Source organism: Erinaceus europaeus, chromosome 15 (genome assembly GCF_950295315.1).
Source record: "Erinaceus europaeus chromosome 15, mEriEur2.1, whole genome shotgun sequence".
In the NCBI taxonomy this organism is placed as follows: Eukaryota; Metazoa; Chordata; class Mammalia; order Eulipotyphla; family Erinaceidae; genus Erinaceus; species Erinaceus europaeus.
The window spans coordinates 25,150,583-25,173,351 of NC_080176.1; the positions used below are offsets into that span (position 1 = coordinate 25,150,583).

The window sequence follows — 22,769 nt, forward strand, 5'->3', positions numbered from 1 at the left end:
AGGCGGTGAAGCAGGTCTGCAGGTGTCTATCTTTTTCTCCTCCTCTCTGTCTTCCCCTCCTCTCTCCATTTCTCTCTGTCCTATCCAACAACGACGACAACAACAATAATAACTACAACAATAAAACAACAAGGGCAACAAAAGGGAATAAATAAAATAAATATTTAAAAAATGTTTATTAGTAATTTAATGATGATTAATAAGATTGTTAGATAAGAGGGTTACAATTGCACACAATTTCCACCACCAGAGTCTCGTGTCTTATCCCCTCCATTGGAAACTTCTCTGTTCTTCATCGCTCTGGGAGTATGGACCAAAATTCTTTGTGAGGTGCAGACGGTGGAAGGTCTGGCTTCTGTAATTGCTTCTCTGCTGGACTTGGACATTGGCAGGTGGATCCATACCCCCAGCTTGTTTCTTTCTTTCCATAGTGGGGTAGGACTCTGGGGAGGTGAAGTTCTGGGATACCTTGGTGAGGTCATCTTTCCTCAGGATGGGATCATAGTAGCATCTGAAACTTGGTGGCTGAAAGGCAGTAAGATATAAAGCAGGACAGGATGTCTAATGAACAGGAACCCAAAGGGAGGAGTAGAGCAGATGAAATTAGGGGTCTTCGGGTCGGTGGGAAGAAGCTAGGAAGTCTGTTTTAGTTGTTTTCCAAGGGGGCCATGACCTGAGTAATTCTTGCCTGAGCCTGATAGCTAACATTTAGGTGGACTCAAACTGTTGTCTGGGACGATAGTGTCAGAGTTTAGAACAGAACTAGAAAGATGGATTAGGGCAGAGAGTAGCTTCCAAATACAGAGAAAACCTTAGTTGTTAACCCCATCGGTCTGATCTAGGGGCAGTATATATTCCTATTTAGCACAGGTATCTGTGTAACCTCTGAGTCCCTATCAGTCTCAGCTCACAGTCCATGGTTACAGCCAGGACCACATTGTAGGCTGCACTCATTTCAGGACCATTCTTTCTTCCTCGAGTGGCAGAGTAGGCTGACCCAGCCCTCCTTCTGAGAGTGGGACAGTTCCTATCATTGATACTTTGTAGGGAGGGCAAGATCCTTCCTGGATCTTGGAGAGGCCTACAAGAGGGCTTATGATAGTGCTCCTGATGGAAGTGAAGAGTGATGGTGGAGAGAGGGATCTATTAGAGGTCTAGGCCTAACATATCAATGTGGGAATCCAAGGGTTCCCTGACTAGAGCCCCAGATGAAAGGTGGCCTGTTAGTGACCAAAGAGGCCACCATGAAAGTGAGCCAGTCTCTTGCCCTTACCCAGCTTTTGTAGTCCTTTATCTGACAAGGTTAGACTTTCTCCCAGGTGTTAAATCGTTGAGTGTCATTTGTTGTTTCTAAACTGGCATTGGGTTTATGGGATCTGGCTTCAAGTTAGAGTTGAAGTGGGATCTAAGCTAACCTTTAAGTTTTTCTGCATTTTACTTCTTTGATGACTATAATAGAGGTTGTCAAACAGGACAATATTTGTCCGTTAGTTTATATATATATATATATATATATATATATATATATATATATATATATATATATATACTTTTGCAAGTATATCTCTTTATCTCTTGGCCAATTGTGTGCAATATTTCTTCTACAGATTATCAAGGGGGTGACATAATGCTGTTGCTGTCAGGAAAGATTAGGGGATACCTCTTACTTTGCTTTGTGTAGTTAATTGAGTAGATAAGTTGATTGAGGGAAGTGAAGAAAGGGGTTGGAGAGGAGGGTGCCTAGCCCTAAGTAAATAGTTGATTAGAAACTTAACAGTGTCTTCTTTAGGTCTTTTGACTTGCTCACTGAGCTTATTGAGTCCAAGTCTACTCACAGTAGACTATTGAGCACTTTTGCTTTGAGGTATATAGTTTCCCCTAAATTAAGGAAGGGGTTCATATTCTAAGAAAAGTTCAATACCTGAACTCAGGTAATCTGGGCTAAATGACACCTTCCTCCCATCAACCCCTGCCGTACACACACACACACACACACACACACACACACACACACACACACACACCCTGCTCTCCCCGACCACTTTCTGTCCTTCATTCTGGTCATTTCAGATAACCTAGAGGCTGACAAATACTTCTTCACAAAGATTTTTAAAAAATTTTTTATTTAAGAAAGGATTAATGAACAAAAACATAAGGTAGGAGGGGTACAACTCCACACAATTCCCACCACCCAATCTCTATAACCCACCCCCTCCCATGATAGCTTTCCCATTCTCTAGCCCTCTGGGAGCATGGACCCAGGGTCATTGAGGGTTGCAGAAGGTCGAAGGTCTGGCTTCTGTAATTGCTTCCCCGCTGAATATGGGCATTGACTGGTCGGTCCATACTCCCAGTCTGCCTCTCTCTTTCCCTAGTAAGGTGTGTCTCTGGGGAAGCAGAGCTCCAGGACACATTGGTGGGGTCTTCAATCCAGGGAAGCCTGGCCAGCATCCTGGTGGCATCTGGAACCTGGTGATTGAAAAGAGAGTTAACATACGAAGCCAAACAATTTGTTGAGCAATCATGGATCCCAAGCTTGAAATAGTGGAGAGGAAGTGTTAGGGAGGTACTCACTGCAAACTCTAGTGTACTTCTGCTTTCAGGTATATATTTTGCAGTAGTTTATGGATACGTGTGAACATAAGCTCTCTCTCAAAGAAACTGGTGTATATCTAGGTTATGGGACTTTGTTAGAAAGTGAACTACCTGAGATGAAATTAGAGTGTACTATAAAAGGAAAGGTCTCACCCGAGTAATGAAGCCGAAGGGTAGTCATTCCACATGTGAAGTCTCTGGATGCAGTCTGAGGTGAAGCATGTTGAGGTGGCAATCGTTGCGTTGGTAGGTTGTGATTGGCGGATGCAATATTATTTGGTTTGGATTGGGAGACGCATACGGGAAAGTGGGCCCTGTCCAAGGGTTCCAGGACTGGGGGAAGTAGGGGCTCTATAGTGGAGATGTGAGGTTCCCGCTGTCTTAGGGTTAAAAAAGACAATGGATAGTTAATGTTATCATCACAGTAATTGGTAATTGGGTTAACTTTGAAAAGTTCTTTTGTTAGGGTTTGCTGTACAGTATCCAGTATCTTGTATATAGCTGTGCTATTGGATGCTTCTAATCTACTTGGTCTAGGCTTTTGAGAGAGTCCACATATCAAATACACAGCCTATATATGAAAAAGATTCAGTTTGTGTTTTGAGAAACTTTGAGACATACAACTGATTTTCCCCCTCTCATATTAATTAACTCGTGATTTATATGTCTACATCTTGCTAGGAGTGTACATAAACACCATTCCCACCACCAAAAGACTGTGACACATCCCTCCCACCCACTCCCACCCCCCACTGGCCCAGGAAGATGCATGTCTACCCCTCACCACAGGGTTTTTACTTTGGTGCCCTCTTCACAAAGATTTTTGATCTGCTTTTGTAGGATCCCCATGCAGAATTCGTGACTGAAAAATTAGTATATCATTCTTCCCATTTCTAAGAAAAGTTGAGTTGATTGAATAGACTTCATTTAAAAAATTACTATGCTTCTTGTTCTTCTTCTTTTTTAAGCATTATATTTCCACAAGGGATAATATCAATGGTAGGAGGATAATGCTTTAGACTCTGGTTTATAATTTATTTGGGGGTTCAGACAGTACCGCAGCAGGGTAAGCGCACATGGCACAAAACGCCCGTAGTAAGGATCCCTCTTCTAGCTCCTGGTTCCCCACCTGCTGGGGGAGTCGCTTCACAAGCAGTGAGGCAGGTCTGCAGGTGTCTATCTTTCTCTCCCCCTCTCTGTCTTCCCCTCCTCTCTCCATTTCTCTCTGTCCTATCCAACAACAACAATGACATCAATAGCAATAGTAACTACAACAAGAGCAACAAGGGCAACAAAAATGGGGAAAAAATGGCCTCCAGAAGCAGTGGATTCACAGTGCCAGTACCAAGCCACAGCAATAACCCTGGAGGCAAAAAACCAAAACAAACAAAATAATTTATTTGGTCTTTCTGGTATATATATATATATATATATGTATATATATATTATCAGCTTGAGCAAGTTCTCTGTTAAACATTTTTAATATTATAAATGGGAATTGATTGTTATAAAATGCTTTTTATGTAACTACTGAGTGAGATGACTATCTTTCTCAGTCTGTTAGTGTGATAAATGATATTTGTTTGTTCTCTGTTAACCATATTTGAGTTCAGGCCAACTAGGCCGCAGTGTCATGACCATAAGATCAGGTTTGCAATTTTGAAATGAAGTTTGATGAGACATGTTTTTTTTTTCAATCTTCTCATTTCATCTTTATTTTGTTTTGTTTTATTTTATTTTATTATTTTCTGTCTGATTTGGATCAAGCTGTCGTGCCCTCCTGATCCCCTCTGTTCTCCACCTCAGGATGGATTTAATGACACTTCAGGCCTCTTGACATCCTGTCTCTGATTGGTCTCCACATGGTCTCCAGTGGTCATTGCCTCCTAACAGTCATGGCCCCGTGCAATCCTCTCTCCTGATGTGGCCTGGTCAGGTGACTGATGTCTCATGAGAAGGATCTGGCCAGAGAGCTGAGATTAGTTTGTAAAGTGACTGTGGCTTGAAGCTGTGGTGTCCTCTGTCACCCCCTCTCTCACAGAAAGCCGGCTGCCATGCTATGAGCCAACCTATGAGGACATGTCCCAGGTATCAAAGGTCTGAGAATCTGTTAACAGCCATCAAGGAACTAAGTCCTGCCAGTGAGAGTCTTCAGTGGACTTGAAGGTGAATTTTGTCCCAGTTCAGACTTTCAGACTTTGAATGATGCTGCTACCCAGCCCTACAATGACTGCTATGTAATCTCATTAGAGAGCAGGAGCCCATACCCCCAGCTAAGCCACACCCAGTTCCCTAGCCCAGTAGATGGGACATGACATCACATCTTACTTATGCTGAGCTGCTCAGTCAGAGAACATTTTCTGCATGTTGGGAATGACTCACTTATCTCTTGGTCTTTGGTCACCTGTTTGATGCTACCACCACTGCATGGTCCCCCTTTGTATGACTTTTTTTTCTTTATTGGGGGGATTGGTAGTTTACATTCAACAGTAAAATACAGCAGTTTGTACTTGTGTAACATTTCTCAGTTTTCCACATAACAATTCAACCCCATCTAGGTCCTCCTCTGCCATCATGTTCCTGTACCTGAATCCTCCCTCCAACCCACAGTCTTTTACTTTGGTGAAATACACCAAACACAGTCCAGTTTCTGCTTTTCATTTTCTTATTTTTCAGCTTTTTATTTATTTATTTATTTTTTCCTTTTTTATTTAAGAAAGGATTAATTAACAAAACCATAGGGTAGGAAGGGTACAACTCCACATAATTCCCACCACCCAATCTCCATATCCCACCCCCTCCCCTGATAGCTTTCCCATTCTCTATCCCTCTGGGAGCATGGACCCAGGGTCATTGTGGGTTGCAGAAGGTAGGAAGGTCTGGCTTCTGTAGTTGCTTCCCTGCTGAACATGGGCGTTGACTGGTCGGTCCATACTCCCAGTCTGCCTTTCTCTTTCCCTAGTAGGATGGGTCTCTGGGGAAGCGGAGCTCCAGGACACATTGGTGGGGTCTTCAATCCAGGCAAGCCTGGCCAGCATCCTGATGACATCTGGAACCTGGTGACTGAAAAGACAGTTAACATACAAAGCCAAACAAATTGTTGAGCAATCATGGACCCAAAGCTTGGAATAGTGGAGAGGAAGTGTTAGGGAGGTACTCACCGCAAATTCTAGTGTACTTCTGCTTTCAGGTATATATTTTGCAGTAGTTTATGGATACGTGTGAACATATGCTCTCTCTCACAGAAACTGGTGTATATCTAGGTTTTGTGACTTTGTTAGAAAGTGAACCACCTGAGATGGAATTAGAGTATACTATAAAAGGAAAGGTCTCACCCAAGTAATGAAGCTGAAGGGTTGTCATTCCACACGTGAAGTCTCTGGACACAGTCTGAAGTGAAGCATGTTGAGGTGGCAATCGTTGTGTTGGTTAGGTTGTGATCGGCGGATGCAATATTATTTGATATGGATTGGGAGAGGCATACAGGAAAGTGGGCCCTATCCAAGGGTTCCAGGACTGGGGGAAGTAGAGGCTCTATAGTGGAGATGTGAGGCTCCTGCTGTCTTAGGGTTCAAAAATTAAATTGATAGTTAATGTTATCATCACATTAATTGTTAATTGGGTTAACTTTGAAAAGTTCTTTTGTTAGGGTTTGCTGTACAGTACCCAGTATCTTGTAGATAGCTGTGCTATTGGTTGCTTCTGATCTACTTGGTCTAGGTTTTTGAGAGAGTCTGCATATCAATTACACAGCCTATATATTAAAAAGATTCAGTTTGTGTTTTGAAAAACTTTGAGACATACAATTAATTTTCCCCCTCTCGTATTAATTAACTAGTGATTTATATGACTACATTTTACTAGGAGTGTACATAAACACCATTCCCACCACCAAAAGACTGTGACCCATCCCTCCCACCCACTCCCACCCCCCACTGGCCCAGGAAGCTGCATGTCTACCCCTCACCACAGGGTTTTTACTTTGGTGCCCTACTTATAATTTGGTCAGGTCCTGCTTTTAGTTTCCCTTTCAGATCTTCTTACTCAATTTCTGTTGATGAGTGGGATCATCCCATACTCATCTTTAACTTTCTGACTTAGTTCACTTAACATAATTCCTTCTAGCTCTGTCCAAGATGGGTCAGAGAAGGTGGGTTCATTGTTCTTGATAGCTGCATAGTATTCCACTGTGTATATATACACCACAGCTTTCTCAGCCACTCATCTGTTGTTGGGCACCTGGGTTGCTTCCAGGTTTTAGCTATTATGAATTGTGCTGCTATGAACATAGGAGTACACACCTCTTTTTGGTTGGGTGTTATGGAGTCCTTGGGGTATAACCCCAGGAGAGGAATTACTGGATCATATGGAAGGTCCATGTCTAGTCTTCTGAGAGTTTCCCAGACTGCTCTCCACAGAGGATGGACCAATTTACATTCCCACCAGCAATGTAAAAGGGTTCCTCTGTCCCCACAACCTCCCCAGCATTTGTTGCTGCTGTCCTTTTTGATGTATGCCATTCTTACAGGAGTGAGGAGGTATCTTAGTGTTGTCTTAATTTGCATTTCTCTGACAATCAGTGACCTAGAGCAGTTTTTCATATGTTTGTTAGCCTTTTGGATCTCCTCTGTAGTTAATGTTTGTTCATATCCTCTGCCCATTTTTGGATGGGCTCATTTGCTTTTTTGGTGCTAAGTTTGCTGAGCTCTTTATATATTTTGGTGATTAGTTTCTTGTCTGATGTCTGGCATGTGAAGATCTTCTCCCATTCTGTGAGGGGTCTCTTTGTTTGTGTGATAGTTTCTTTGGATGTGCAGAAGCTTTACAATTTGATGTAGTCCCATTGGTTTGTTTCTGCTTTAGTCTTCCTTGCAATTGGGTTTGATTCATCAAAGATGTCCTTGAGGTGTAGGTGGGAAAGTGTTTTACCAATTTTTTCCTCTAAGTATTTGATTGTTTCTGGTCTGACATCTAGGTCTTTGATCCATTTGGAGTTGATTTTGTTTCTGGTGAGATAAAGTGGTTCAATTTCATTCTTCTGCATGTTACAACCCAGTTTCCCCAGCACCATTTATTGAAGAGAGCCTCCTTTTTCCATTTAATCCTTTGGGCCCCCTTATCAAAGATTAGATGTCCATAGGTAGCTTTTTTTTTTTTTTTTTTTTTTTTAGTATTAGTGATTTGCTACTGATAGGCAAGCTTTTGGGATAAAAGCAGCACAATTCACACAACTCCCACCATCAGTGTACCATATGCCATTTCCTCCACTGGAGGCTTCTCCATTCTTTATCCCTCTGAGAGTATGGGCCAAATATCTCTTTTTAAATTTTTTTAGTATTTATTTATTTCCCTTTTGTTGCCCTTGTTGTTTTATTGATGTAGTTATTATTGTTATTGTTAATTCATGTTGTCATTGTTGGATAGGGTGCAGAGAATTGGAGAGAGGAGCGGTAAGACAGAGAGGGGGAGAGAAATACAGACACCTGGAGACCTGTTCACTGCCTGTGAAGCGACTTCCCGGCAGGTGGGGAGCTGGGGGACCAAACCGAGATCCTTATGCTGGTCCTTGCACTTTGTGCCGCATGTGCTTATCTCGCTGCACTACCGCCTAACTCCCTTGGAACAAAGATCTCTATGGGGTATAGAAGGCTGGAGGTCTGGCTTCTGTAATTGCTTCTCCACTGGACATGGGCATTGGCAGGATTTATACCCCCAGCCTGTTCCTACCTGTCCCCAGTGGGCTAGGGCTCTGGGGATGTGGTGTTTCTAGGACACATTGGTGGTGTCATCTGCCCAGGGAAGTCAGGTTGGCATCATGGTAGCATCTGGAACCTGGTGGATGAAAAAAAGAAGAGTTAACATATGAAGCCATACAAATTGTTGACTAATCATGAACCTAAAAGCTGTAATATTGTGGATGAAGATTTGGGGGTCTCCATTTTGGAAAAACCTAGTAGGTCTATTTTAGTTATATTCCAAGGGTCCCATGACTTTACCAGTTTTTGCCTGAGCTTCACTTCTGATATGCGGGTGGAGCCAGGTCATTGTCTGGGGAGATGATGTCATGGCTGGAAAAAGGGCTAGAAAGCTGGATCAGGGAAGAGAGTAGCTCCCAAATATAGGAAAAGTGTATAAATATTGTTGACTGTAAACCTCATTGATCTGATCTGGGGCCCATATTTAGCACAGGAGACTATGTAACCTTTGCATCCCTATAGGTCCAAGCTCACATTCTGTGATCAGGAGTAGGAATGTTGCAAGTTGTAACTATTTCAGGGCTCATCTTCCTGAGGTGGTAGTTAGAGGATGTTATCCAACCTCCCTTTGGAGGATGGAACAGTCTATCCCATTGTTTATCCACATTGAGGGCAAGATCCTATGGGGGCCCACAAAGGGGTCCATCATGTTGTTCCTGATGGAGATGACCAATGACAATAGAGAGAGGGATCTATTCGAGGTCTAGGCCTGTCATGTCTGTTTTGGAATCTCTGGACTCCCTCGACTAGGACCCAGGTGGTGGGGAGGCCTGATAGTGACTGCAGGGTCATCATTAAAGTATGCCTGTCTCTTGCCCTTATTCAGCTTTTGACATTACTTTGACAAGGTTAGCTTTTGAGTGATTGAGGGAAGTATAGTAGGAAGTAGGTGAGGAGGGTGTCTAGGTCTAAGTAGAAACTATTTCATTAGGTACTTTATTTTCGGGGTATCTCTCTCCCTCTCCGGTGGGGTGGTCTCCAGGGGAAAGGTAACGGACTGGTTCTTTCTCGCTCACGACAGGGGTGACACGAAGTAAAAGACACCAGGGGACTCTTAGCGTGCCTAGAATCTGAGTCCTAGAATCCCAGAATCCTAGAGTCTGTTTATTAGCAAAGTGGACATGAGTTAAATAGAAAAGCAATGAAGTTAATTATTGTTGAAATATGACAGAAATTACAGGTTTCTTAACAGTCAGCATGCCCCTAAGGTAGGGGGCTGGTATGACAGGAATTGATGAGATACAAGACAGTTATTTTCCATAACACAAGCAACTTAATTATCCAGAGGTATCTGAGAGAAGCATAGGGGTTAAACCTGTAGGGTGAGACAGAAAGAAGATGGATATCAAAAGGCCATATAGTTTGGAATTTCTCTTGTCTGGGGTCTGAGGTGTGTGATGAAGTATGTGATAAGGTGTGTTCTTCTGTGATCAGAAGGTGACTTTGAATAAGTGAATCTGCGGCCATGTGGCCTGCAGTTAATGGAGGGAAGTATTGGAGTTTCTGTGGGCCTGAGAGTCAAGAAGGAAAGAACCAAGTCTGAGTTTCCCCCCTTATGCTCACCTCGGTTGAGAGAGACTTACAAGAGGTTGTCTTCTCAGACCTCCATCCAAGGATGGGGGTGGTTCTCCCTAAGCTCTATCAGGCTTACACATGGTCCCAACACTTTATGGTGTCTTTTTTAGGTCTTTCTACTTGATTGCTGCATTTATTGACTCACTGCAAACTATTGTGCACTTTTGCTTTAAGGTATATATTTTGCCCTAATTTATGGATACATGTGTACATATGCCCTGTCTCATGGGATCTGTTCTATATATGGGCTTTCGGGCTTTGCTAGGAAGTGAACTACCTGAAATGGACTTATGGAGTCCTATGAGAAAGGAAAGGTCTCACCCGAATAATGATGCTGAAGGGCTGACATTCCACACCTGATGTCTCTGAAGTGAAGCCTGCCGACGTGGTTCTGGTTGCATTGATTAGGTTGGGGTCAGTGATACAGTATCAATTGGTATGAACTGACAGAAACGTGCAGGAAAGTGAGCCCCACCCTAGAGGTTCCAGGACTGGGAGAAATAATGGGCTTTATAGAGGAAGTGGGAGGTTCCTGCTGTCTTAGGTTTTAAGAATGCAATAAATAGTTATTACTATAATCAAATTATTTGGCAATTGGCTTAACTTGTTAAATCCAATTGTTAGGAATTGCTGTATCATACATAACCTAGCTATAATTTATGTCCTTTGATGTTATTTATATAGTAGCTGTATCTTATAAAGTAACACCCCCCCAGTTGCTTCTGTTCTCCCTGGTCTAAGATTTGAGGGGAGTCAACATTTCAAAGAAAAACTCATCATTAGAGCTGTATTAACAATTTGAGCCCACTGTTAAAATTCAATCTGATTACCAATTTGAATACTCAGCATATGTTCTATGCATCAAACATTTTGAGACACTCAATTTCCCCCTCTCATATTAATTATATAGTGATTTATGAGACTTAAAGTTAATAGGAGTGTACATCAACACCACTCCTACCACCAAAGGTCTATGTCCTCCCCCCACCCCTAAGTGAAGCTGAACATCTACCCTCAGAGTTCTTGACAATGTAATTCATTAAAGGCATTTGCTAGGCTACACTCAGTTGAATTTTTTTTGAGCCTACTTGGTATCTTGATCAGGGCCTGAGGTCAGCCAACATAAGATGGCTAGTTAGTTTGTAGAATCCAATCTATAGAATTTGAAAAGACTGCTATTTGGCTCTTATTGGTTGTCCACAGACATGAGGCCAGTTTCTCAGAACCCAAATCACCCAGGAGGACCTGATTGCTTCTTTTCAGCCTGAAAGCTCTTCTTGGAAAAAAACAGCCATTTCTTTTCTCCCTTTTAACCCCAGATTAATCTTTCCATTAAATCATATCCCGTGCCCCACCTCAGGAGAGTTAAAACATCAAACACAATACCCGATAGCAATAGGCATAGTTTTGTTATTGTTTCTTGTGACAAGTTGAGCCTGTTTGCTTTCACCTTGGTGGAATGGTGGGAACTCCCATCCTTCCAGTTGGAGCTAGGAAACAGGAAGTGGAATCAGATTGTCAAGTGTCCTCCGCCCTTCTGTGACTTCTTTAATGTATCTGAATGTTATTCAAATAGTTTTGAGTAACAGAGCTTTGGTTCCTTTCATCCCTTCTTCAGCTGGATTCTAGCCTGATTTCATATGACTTGAGTGTTTTTAATTTACTTTTTGCTACAGATTAATGCAGTTAGTCCAATGATATCATTTTTTTGTCTCACTTCAGGGTTTCTGGGATTTTGATATGAAATGCTTCAAAAATATGGGAGAATGTGGGGGTGAGTATCTGGATTATTTCACTGCATATACTTCTCAAGGAGAGCCCCCCAGCCCAGTCAATGCACATAAGTCATGTCTACAGGTATTAAGTTCAAGGACCCTGGTTCAAGCCCTAGATGTCTTCCTGTAGAGGGAAGCTTCAGGAGTGGTGAAGCAGTGCTGCAGGTCTCTCTCTCTCTCTCTCTTATTTCTTTATCTCCTGCATCCACCTTAATTTCTATCTATCTCTCTCAAAAGAAAAAAGGCAGGAAACAAAGCCCTGCTGGAGAGGTGGATCCATAGTGCAGACACTGATTCTCAGTGATAACCCTGAAGGACAGATGAAAGAAACTAAAAAGCTCAGATCGTCTCAGTACAAGGCTTCTGGGGCTGTCTCCATGGATGCAAAACTGTTGGAGTCATGTCTTCCCAGGGCCCCAGGTGTCCCCGGTGTCCAGGGCTACAGTGTAAGTCAGGCCTGGAGATTTGGAGCTGTGACTTTACTCCTTCTTGTGATACCCTGGGGTTTCTAGTATCACCCTGGGGAAGTTCCAGGTATGATAAGTGTCCCCACACCACTCCTACCTCCCACATGAGTTCAACATGATAGTAGGAAGCAGAGACATGTCCCACCAGGATGGAATCCCAAGCTCCATCTGAGCCTGAGCTGGGCCTGGCACAGTGTCATCAGCTCTGTTTCCCTGACAGGTTTTGTGATGGTCAGTTGCCTGTGCTGGCCATCACAGACCCAGATATGATCAAAACTGTCCTGGTGAAAGAATGCTACTCTGTCTTCACAAACCAGCAGGTAGGCACTCATTTGTTTCTTGTTAAAACTGCTTTAAGATTAAATCAACTACAGCTATTTTGATATAGTCACAGATTTCCAGGAAATTGCAAGAGTGAATGGCGAAGTTCATTTCTCATCTTTTTCTCCTCTATGAGGAACCCTGTGAAATCTCACAGCAGGAGGCTGACATTTATCTACAGCGCTTATATTGTGACTCACTGGTGAGTGTCCTCATCTCTCTCCCTCTCTCAGGGTTTATAGTGTGACTCACTGGTGCATGTACTCGTCTCTCTCTCTCTCTCTCTCTCTCTGTGTGTGTATGTATGTGTGTTGTTCCATGAAAATCTATTCTGAGTAATTCTCTGCCACTGCAACCATGATTCATGTCCCATTAGTAGAAGAACACTGTGACTATCCTTTCATTATAAAAGAGAAAACCCAATTTTTTTGAGGGGAGATGTAATGGATTACAGGGAAGTTTTTGACCCTCCATACAGTCGCTCATCTCCCTGTGATAGGTGTCCCCACACCACTCCTACCTCCCATATAAGTTTTTTCTCACCAGTGCGCACTGGGTCCTCGGTGGCTGCTCTACCCTTTCATTTCCCTCTGATGTTATTTTGTCACTGTGTGGAGTTTGCTCTCTCCTCCTAACAAGGTCACTGGCAGAGCAAATACTTATTATTTGAATGAAGCCAGTTTTTACTTTATGAATGAACATTTGTGATATAATAAAAAACACATTTAATTGTCATGAAAGAGGGAGAGAGAGAGGAGCTGAGCTTACCTCTGGCACATGGGATGCAGAGGAACAAAGTCTGAATGTCCTGCTCCATCAGCAGTGCTGGGCCTCTTCAGCGTGCCACCTGCTGGGCCCTGTGAGAGCATCTAGCAGAGCCTGGGGAGTATCCAGCCTGTAGGCTGTGTGCAGCGCACAAAACCATCTGGTCAGGCTCTGCCAAGGAACCACAGGCAGGACTTGGAATTCAATAAATCTAGGGGCCTTTTCCATAGCAAAATTCAGTGCTTTTTGTTAAATTGAATTTTACATGGCCTGAGAATGGTGTTCTAAATATTCATGTGACCACACAAATAGATACTGGCTTTGTTTTGTTGCAGAATAAATAACCATTTAACAAAAGTTACCATGCGTGAGTTCTCCAAAATTCATGCAGGCCAGAATGACTTTTGCTTTTTTGCTTTTGAGTACAGATGCTAGGTCCAGTGGGATTTATGAAATCTGCCATATCTTTATCTGAGGACGAAGAATGGAAGAGTGTTCAATCACTGCTGTCTCCAGCCTGCACCAGTAGGAAGCTCAAGGAGGTAGGAAAGTAAGTCTTTCTTTAAGAATATGAAATGGTGACAGTGAGACAGATTATAGCATCATGCCCCTCTCCAAGAGGCAATCTACTGGATCTGGAAGTCCTGGAAAGGCCCTTTGTGTCTATGACCTAGAAGAGACATGGTAGGATTGACTGCACATGTGGGTTGCAGAAGCTGAGTGTGTGCAGTCACTTGCGGTGGTCTTGTGTTGTGTGCACAGATGTTCCCCATCATTGTTCAGTATGGAGATGTGTTGGTGAGGAACCTGAGGAAGGAGACAGAGAAAGACAAGCCTGTGGACTTGAAAAGGTAAGTCGCAGTGCAGTTGTGGGGGCTGAGGCCTCTGGGGCTGAGGAAAAATGGAGGGGAGGAAGCAGTGTTGTGGGTTCAGGAGGGATGTTGTTCCTGCAAACCCCAGGTCAGGGGGACTGCTTGTTATGTGTGTAGGGAAGTAACTCTAAACAGAGACCCTGTGGGGAGGCCAGACCCAGGTCAGTGCTACCTTTCTGGCTGCCTGTTGGAAGAGTCTGCTGATGGCCTCTTCCTGCTCTAGCTCAGTGCTTGTCCTACTGTAGCTGCCTGTACTCAGAGCACAGCAGAGTCATTGATGCTGGGGCTCTTTCCTCCCATGATTGGGCTCCTGCAGGTCAGAGGCGACCCTCACCTGCCTTAGTGTTCCCAGCACTGTGCCACCTGAGAATCCCCTCATGAGTGAGTGAGAGGGCAGCAGAGGCTGCAGGGCTCTGTCTCTGGCTCTGAGTGTGTGGTGTTCCCTGTGTTGCCTGGGCTGATGCTTTCCCAGCACTTCCTGCAGCATCTGCTGTGAGTGGAAGGCAAGGAGGTGGGGGTATTACTGTGCATGCCTTTCTCCTTCTCCTCAGTGTATTTGGAGCCTACAGCATGGATGTCATCACAAGCACGTCATTTGGAGTGAAAGTCGACTCTCTCAACAACCCTCAGGATCCTTTTGTGGAGCAGACCAAGAAACTGTTGAGATTTAATTTCCTTGATCCATTTTTTCTTTCATTAAGTATGTAATCTGCTATTATTTTTTTATTTAGCTTTTTTCTTTCTTGGTTTGCCATGTCTTCATTATCTCATTAATCTTGAAGGAATTTCTGATATTTTTTGATGCTTTGTTTGACTCATTAGTCTTTAATTTGGAGTATAGTATTTAATTTGCACATATTTTATGTTTCTGAATTTTTGTTATGATTTCTAATTTCATTTAATTGTGCTAAAAGACCATATCCATTATTACTTATATTCCATTATTTCTTTGTTGTTATTTTATTGAGCAGGAGAAAGATCTGATCTGCTCTGCCATTTTATGGGATCCTGGGATGAACTAGGCCTTGATTAATCTCACAGCAGAATTATTAAGAAGCAAACTATAATGTGTTTATTCAAACAAATTCATTAGTGGATACCAGACTAAGAAGTAAAGGAGTTTAGTTCTGTTTTTGTTTGCTCCAAAGTGGGGAAAGGGCTCGCTGCTGTAGGACAGCCCATTCCTGCTCTTGGCCTTCCCAACTCTTGCCTTGGAATCTCATGGGAGTTGGAGGGGGTGAGGCAGGACTCCTGGCTGAAAACTCTGTGCTTTCCCTGTGACTCTGCTGATTGCTTTGGGGGATTGCTTTCGGGCTAGTGTCAAGAGAGGGAGAGATGACCCAGGAACTAAGCTTATGGCGGCAAAGCAACATAAGTCTTTATTCATCTGAGTACCTGAGAGTTGGGCGGTAGCACACCTGGTTAAGCCAAGTGGTGCAAACTTCTTCTTCATCTTCTCCTTCTCCTTCTCCTTCTCCTTCTCCTTCTCCTTCTCCTTCTCCTTCTCCTTCTCCTTCTCCTTCTTCTTCTTCTTCTTCTTCTTCTTCTTCTTCTTCTTCTTCTTCTTCTTCTTCTTCTTCTTCTTCTTCTAGCGTTTGCCCTTCTTCCGTAGCCAGTCAACAGCATCAGGTTGAGCCTGATGTAAAGTTTCGAGACCTTTGAATCTGGAGAGGTGGCAGTCGTTGACTATGTGGGTCATAGTCTGTCTGGAGCCACAGGGGCAGTTCGGGTCAGTCTCTGGCTCCCCAGCGATGGAACATAGCGGCGCACTGGCCATGGCCTGTTCGATACCGATTGAGGAGAGCCCAATCATAACGTGCTAGGTCAAAGCCGGGTTGACGCTCGCAGGGGTCTGTGATGAGGTGTTTGTTCTTTACCTCAGCTGACTGCCAGCTCTGTTTCCAAGAGACTGGAACAGAGAAGTTCAATGTAGGCGTAGGGGACCAGATTGGGTGACGAGACGTCAAGCATTGAACAGGGTGGGCGAAGATAATCCGCGTATATTGGCAGGTCCGGTCGAGCGTAGACGTGGGAAATGAACTTAGATGATGCCGCATCCCAACGAATATCTGGTGGAGCGATGTTGCTAAGAACTGGCAGCCATGGAACCTGCAGTGCAAACTGCAATGACCAGCGTCAGCCTCCCAGTCTGCAAGCTCACCCTCCCCCAGGGTGGGACAAGGAAGAGATAAAACAGAAAAGGAAGTAGCTTGACAATACCATACATGGTTAGGAAAGGGGTGGGGAAATGCAAAGGGGGCTGGGAATGGTAGGGACCTCTCCAGTAACTGTTGCTAGGGTTTCAACTGACAGGATTAGTAATACCCTGAGAGGAATTAGGAAGGAGACCTTAGGTCATTTGTAAAACAAAGCAGAAGAATGATATGTAGATAATAAAAGGACAGGCCACAGTATCAGGGAAAGTAGGCTAGAGCAGACTTAATGTTTTTTAAGGAATGCTGGGCTCAGGCTGGAAGATGAAGGATGTTTTTGTGGGGGAGGGAAGACTTACAGGGCCTCCATACTTTTGAGGTTCATGTGTCCCCCTTTTTGCTCAAGCCCTCTGTAGAGAGAGAGACTTACCATGGTGGACTCACCTATCAGGTCAGGCCCTGCCAGGCTTCACCACATCTCCATAACCTCTCTACAGATTACAATTGCTCCTGTTGAATTTTGTACTTTGTCTCTTCTTTATTTCCCCTTCAGTTCTCCTCCCATTCCTTACGCCCATTTATGAATTACTCAGTATCTCTCTGTTTCCAAAAAGTGTGACTGAGTTTTTCATAAGAACCGTTCAGAGAATGAAAGAAAGTCACCTCAAAGATCCACAGAAGGTAAGCTTTGGTGGTGGGCACTTGAGCATTTTTGCAAGTTCTTGAGCTGTTAACAAATGACTCATTCAGTTCTCTGTGTTGCTATAACAGAGAGATAAGGAATCTAGGCTTTAGGACAGCAGAATGCTAATATTTTGGGGGAGAAGGAGGAAAGACCATAGGATTTGTAGAGGAAAACAAAAATGTGTCATTGAGACAATATTGAATCCTAGGCTGGATGATTGGTATATGTCTGCATATGTCATTGAGATGAAACTCTTAGCACTACAGTTTGGGAGTGGGGCAGTGACCGAAGGATTGGCCTCTCAGTCAATGGCTTCCAAGTCTGATCCGTGGCACCAAATATTCCAGGGTGGTTCTCTGTTTCCCTCTCATTCTCTCTCTCTCACCAATAAGCAAATAATTAAGAAAGAGGTTTGTGAGAACCAGCAGATAAGAGACTTACCACTTCTCTTTAATCCACTGTCAAGGAATAAATGTTACTGTTTTTAATATATTTTGTTTTTAACTTTTTTATTACCTTTATTTATTGGAAGAGACAGCCAGAAGTTGAGATTGTAGGGGAGATAGAGAAGGAGGGGGGTTCTGGGCATTGATGCACCAGGTTAAGCACATAGTGCAAAGTGCAAAGACCTGTGCTAAGGTCAGGGTTCAATCTCCCAGCTCCATGCCTGCATGGGGGAGTTTAACAAGTGGTGAAACTCTCTCTCTTATTCTGTCTCCTCCTCCTTTCTCAATTTCTCTCTGTCTTACCCAATAAAATGAAAAATAAAAAAGCCACTAGGAGCAGTGGATCTGTAGTGCTGGCACCGAGCCCCAGCGATAACCCTGTAGGCAAAAAAGAGAGAGGGAGTGAGAGAAAGAGACACCTGCAGCACATTTCATCCCTTGCAATGCTTTCCCCCTGCAGGTAGGTGGGGACTGGGGGCGCAAACCCAGGTCCTTGCACACTGTAGCATGTGTGCTCAACACGGTGCTCCATCACTGGCCCCCATAACCATTACTATTAATGAATTGCTAATGAATTGACATATTTTCTTCATATTAGAGATTGGCAAGAAACATCTCAGTTTCCAATCTCTTATTTCACACACTGTCCAGTGGAGGTCTCCAGCTGGTGAAGTGGTGGCCTGCAGCCCGTGTTCAATCCCAGTCTTCTTGGTTTAGAGCCAGCAGGAGTTTTCTCTGGGCTTTGAGTCTGCAGTCTGTTCATTCAAGTTTGTCTCTTGGGGCTGGAGGCAACTGCCAAGAGATGTGCAGGTCAGAGGCTCAGGGCTGGGCATCAGGGCTGGGCCTCAGAATGTCACTGAAGAAGATCAGAAATCCTGGGACTGTGATGCTTCTGGAGATTCTCACAGAAGTGCTGGTTGCTATGTTGGCATTAAGAGTATCAGTATTTCAGACAAGAGACTGCTGGTTTCTGAAGCATCTTCTGAGCTGGGAACATGTCTCCATGGTGTGGGCAGATTGATGTCCCTGAGGATGGGTGAGAGTCTGGGTCCTGTGCCTCCTCAGCCCATTTCCTGTGGGAGTCAGGGGCTCTGGAGAGCCTTGTGACAGAGACCTCAGGAGACTCAAATCACAGTGGTGATAAATTTATTTTACTTGTTGTTGAAAACAAACCAACTCTGAAGTCTTGAAGCCTCCACCCTCACACCCTTCCTCCTTAAATCGACAGTTTTCCCTGATTGGTACCTGCAATGATTTTAGTGTTAAATCAATAGCTGCTTCATATGATCACTTTCTTTGTCTCTGACCTCATTGCTTGACAGTTTCAGGTTTATTGCTGCTTACTAGTCAATACCAGCCGAGGAGAGGCTCACTGTCTGGCTTGACCCTGCTATGATTTGTGATTTTGAGACCATTCGCTGATATCCACAGGGCTCTGTAACAGACCTCTGTATTTATTCACCCATCGGCCTTCCGTTCAGTCATCAATAGCAGTGACCGTGCTATGCCAGGCAGTGTTTGGGTGAGTTGCTCAGAGTCAGCCAGGCCCACTTCCTGGGCAGGGAGGAGATGCAGGCTGTGTGGCCCAGGGCTCTGGGGGCCTCATTCCTGACTGCCTGCTGCTGTGTCTGGAGGAGAAGGGGTTCAGTTGTGTTGTTGTTTTCTTTTCTTGGTCAAGCTGATGCTTTCCTCCTCCTCTCAGCTGCTCAGCTGCAGTCCTGGGGGCTCTCAGGCCAGGGGGATGGAAAGACTGGCACAGGGCAGGGACTGAGTACTGCAGAGGGGATCAAGGGGGGGAAGTGTTCACACAACTTTCCTGTCTTGCCTTTCAGTTGAGCTTTAAGAACATGAGACAGATCCTCAGGGAGCGATCTGGGCAGGCAGTGGTGGAGGCCCAGGGCAGGCAGGCCCTTTCATTGTCCTGGTATCCAGGGAGAAGACAGGCTGGTCACCACAGACACCTGGGCAGGCCCAGCTGGCTCCCAGCATTCTCACCTGCACTTCCTGTTCCACCATCCCCTTTGCACTCCTGCTGTGCATAGAACACTCTGCTAGGTGCTTGGGATATAGTGGGGACTGCTATCACCTATGCCCTGAAGAGGTTCCCATCAGGGGAGGAGCTGGTGGGAAGCCAGCAGAGGAGCCTTATTGGACTGAGGAAGAGAAGGGAGTTGGGGGTAGAGCCAGCCCAGAGGAGGAAGTGAAGTGGCTGTCCCTGCCTGATGGGTTGATGGGGCAGAGTCTCAGAAGGGCTCATCTTGGAGCTGGGAGCTGAGGAGAGGAGGCAGCTTGTAGGGGTCATGTAGATAATCCAGAGAGAGGAAGCTGCCTTGGTCAAGTTCAGTAGCCAGAGTTTGTGTGGAGAGTTTAGGATATTATGGTACAGGCAAACTTGCTGTGAGGGCTTGGTTAGAGGAGACTTTAATCCAGGGGCTTTGCTTGATTTTCTGTAAGTTTATAGCTTACTGATAACAACACTGACCTGATTTTCAGTATATCTTTAATGAAGAACGAATTTTGCTTTGCCAGAGAAGAAGGTGCAGAGGAGTGCCCTAAACCTGCCATTGGCTGCATCACCAGCCCTGCCCTCTTCCCATCTCATAAACTTGCTGGACTGGCTGAGTCTCTGCTGGGCTGGAGGAGCAGCTCTCCTGGCACACACAGCAAGACAAAACCAGCTGGAGCCGGGAAAGAAAACCCAGAGAGAAACCGGGAAAGACCATGGCCATGGACCTTATCCCACACTTTTCTGTGGAAACCTGGCCTCTCCTGGTCATCAGCCTGGTGCTCCTTTATCTGTGAGTGTGTGTTTGGGCTTGTGGCTCTGTAACCTGGAACTTGGGGGTATATGCAGACCTTTGCCCTTTATTTATTTATTTTATTATTTTATTTTTTTTAAATGATTCATTAAAAAATTTTTTGATATTTATTTATTTTCCCTTTTTGTTGCCCTTGTTGTTTAACATTGTTATGGTTATTGATGTCATTGTTGTTGAATAGGACAGAGAGAAATGGAGAGAGGAGGGGAAGACAGAGAGGGGGAGAGAAGGACAGACACCTGCAGACCTGCTTCACTACGTGTGAAGCGACTCCCCTGCAGGTGGGGAGCTGGAGGCTCAAACTGGGATCCTTATGCCAGTTCTTGTGCTTTGCACCACATGTGCTTAACCCTCTGCACCACTGCCCAACTCCCTGCCCTTTATGTTTTAATAATTTGTTTTTGCTAAACTACTACTGTTCTCCAGATTATGGTGATCTGATTATTGGATATGGATATTTGGTGCCTCAGGCATGAAGGATATTTTCCATAATCAGTGCTTATCTCACCCAATCCCTTTCTTGCTTTTAACATCAAATGGTTATGCAGTTACTTGAGTGTTGAAGAGAAGATAATCTGAGCTTAAATATGGTCCTTCAAGATCATATTGGGTGATTGCTGATCTAATGTAGATGTGTTGAAGGGGTTAAGCCCTCACTCCTGCTCCCCAGTTTGTGTGGCTACAAGGTGTGGGGACATTGCTCTCCTAGGATGATCTTCTGACAGATCTCTTAGGTGTGTGTGTGTTTATATGTTGTAAGAAAATAAACACCATCCAAAGAGATCTGTGTTGTCATTGGTCTTGCAGATGTCACAGTGAAGTGAGAAGGACATGCTGAGTGAGTGTGATAGCTGCTGTCGGAGTTGCTGCAGTTTCTTCTCCTCCATGTTGCCTCTCAGCTGAGTGTTCCAGTTTCCCAGCTGGTGCCTGCCGTCAGCGCGTGCGCTCCACAGCCCGTGTGATGTGCTTTCTCCTTCACTTTGCAGGTATGGGACCTATTCCCATGGACGTTTTAAGAAGCTGGGGATTCCAGGCCCGAGACCTCTGCCATTTTTTGGAGCAGTTCTGAGCTACCGTCATGTGAGTAGTGTTGGAAGCCCTTTTATTTTCCCCCGTGGTTGTCAGGAGCAGGTTGGTCACAGAGGGAAAATGTGCCTCCTCTGCAGGAAGTTCTGTGTTTTCCCCACATTCCAGAGCTTGTCTCAAGTTCCTCCCAGCACCTGACCAGGTTTTCCTGCCAGCTAGTATTTTCTGTGTTTCACCTCACTTAGATGAGGCTGTAGCCTGTCTGACTCTGGAGTGGGCTTAATGTTGTAACTGTGACCTTTTAGAAGAGGCTACTTTCTCCTCCTCCTCCTCCTCCTCCTCCTCCTCCTCCTCCTCCTCCTCCTCCTCCTCCTCCTCTTTCTTTTAAATATGAAAGTGCAAAAGGCAGATCCTTTTTTTAAAAAAAAAAAAAAAAACCTTTAGTAATTTAATTTGATAGGACAGAGACAAACTGGCAGCCCTGCTTGCCCACTTGTGAAGCTTTGCCCCCTGTAGGTAGGGACTGGGTGTTTGAACCTGGGTCCTTGTGTATGGTAATATGTGCACTTTACCAGGTGTATCACTATCTGGCTTCTGGATACCTTCTTCTTGCAGGTGCGCATTTCTAGAGAAGGTCATGATACTTCGCATTAGGAGAGACTCTTGAGGCTGAGCCGAGTCACAGCTTGTGAGACTGACACAATAGTGTCAATTTCCTGTTTAGAGTGTGCAGTATGTTATGATTTTTTTTCTCTTCCTCCTGCGATTCTTTGGACATTCAGTTACTTAGCCAGTCCAGGTAGACACCATTGTGGAGGTCACTCGTGTTCTTTCCAGATGCTGACTGGGTATAGTAATGTCCACAGTCACCCTCCCCCGTTTTTGGCCCATGTTGTTTCCTGCATGCAGACATGATATATGGAAGAATAGGTCTCTGCTTTAATTCTTTCTCATGCAGGGAGGCCCCCTCTGGTTGTAGTCACTTGGTCACAGTAGGGAGAGGGCATTACTGAGGCCCATAATGGGTGTCTATAGATTCCTGGACTAAGGCAGTCAGTGATTTTTTTTTTTCTTTTGAACAAAGGGTGGAAAGGAGAGGATTTGACAGAGTTCTTGGCAATGTAATTCATTGATGGCACTTACTGGGCTACACCCAGTTGAAATTTGGTTGAGCCTACCTTGGTACCTTGATCAGGGCCTGGGGTCAACTGATGTAAGATGGCTAGCTAGTTTGTAGAATCCAATCTATAGAATTTGAAAAGACTGCTATTTGGCTCTTATTGGTTGTCCACAGACATGAGGCCAGTTTCTCAGAACCCAAATCACCCAGGAGGACCTGATTGCTTCTTTTCAGCCTGAAAGCTCTTCTTGGAAAAAAACAGCCATTTTTTTTCTCCCTTTTAATCCCAGATTAATCTTTCCATTAGATCATATCCCGTGCCCCACCTCAGGAGAGTTAAAACATCAAACACAATACCCGATAGCAATAGGCATAGTTTTGTTATTGTTTCTTG

At 44.4% G+C, this 22,769-nt stretch overlaps 2 protein-coding genes across 4 annotated transcripts in view; both read left to right on the forward strand.

The window, feature by feature from the left end:
* The first annotated feature begins 11,644 nt into the window (after positions 1-11,644).
* On the forward strand, positions 11,645-17,213 carry LOC132533134 (cytochrome P450 3A12-like). Its single transcript, XM_060173375.1, has 6 exons — positions 11,645-11,700; positions 12,389-12,488; positions 13,683-13,796; positions 14,017-14,105; positions 14,678-14,826; positions 16,833-17,213. Exons 1-6 carry the CDS (start codon positions 11,672-11,674, stop codon positions 17,003-17,005), a joined length of 654 nt encoding a protein of 217 aa, XP_060029358.1. The 5' UTR covers positions 11,645-11,671; the 3' UTR covers positions 17,006-17,213.
* A 2,840-nt stretch (positions 17,214-20,053) lies between these two features.
* LOC103127368 (cytochrome P450 3A12-like) overlaps positions 20,054-22,769 on the forward strand; it is a 29,103-nt gene continuing 26,387 nt past the window's right edge. Inside the window, exons 1-2 of one of the 3 annotated variants that reach the window (XM_060173357.1) lie at positions 20,054-20,208; positions 21,216-21,309. In XM_060173357.1, coding sequence (XP_060029340.1) covers positions 20,132-20,208; positions 21,216-21,309 — 171 coding nt within the window. In that variant the 5' untranslated portion in view covers positions 20,054-20,131. Of the gene's footprint in view, positions 20,209-21,036; positions 21,310-22,769 lie in introns of those variants that run through there. The other 2 variants (XM_060173356.1, XM_016194863.2) reach the window with 2 other exon arrangements.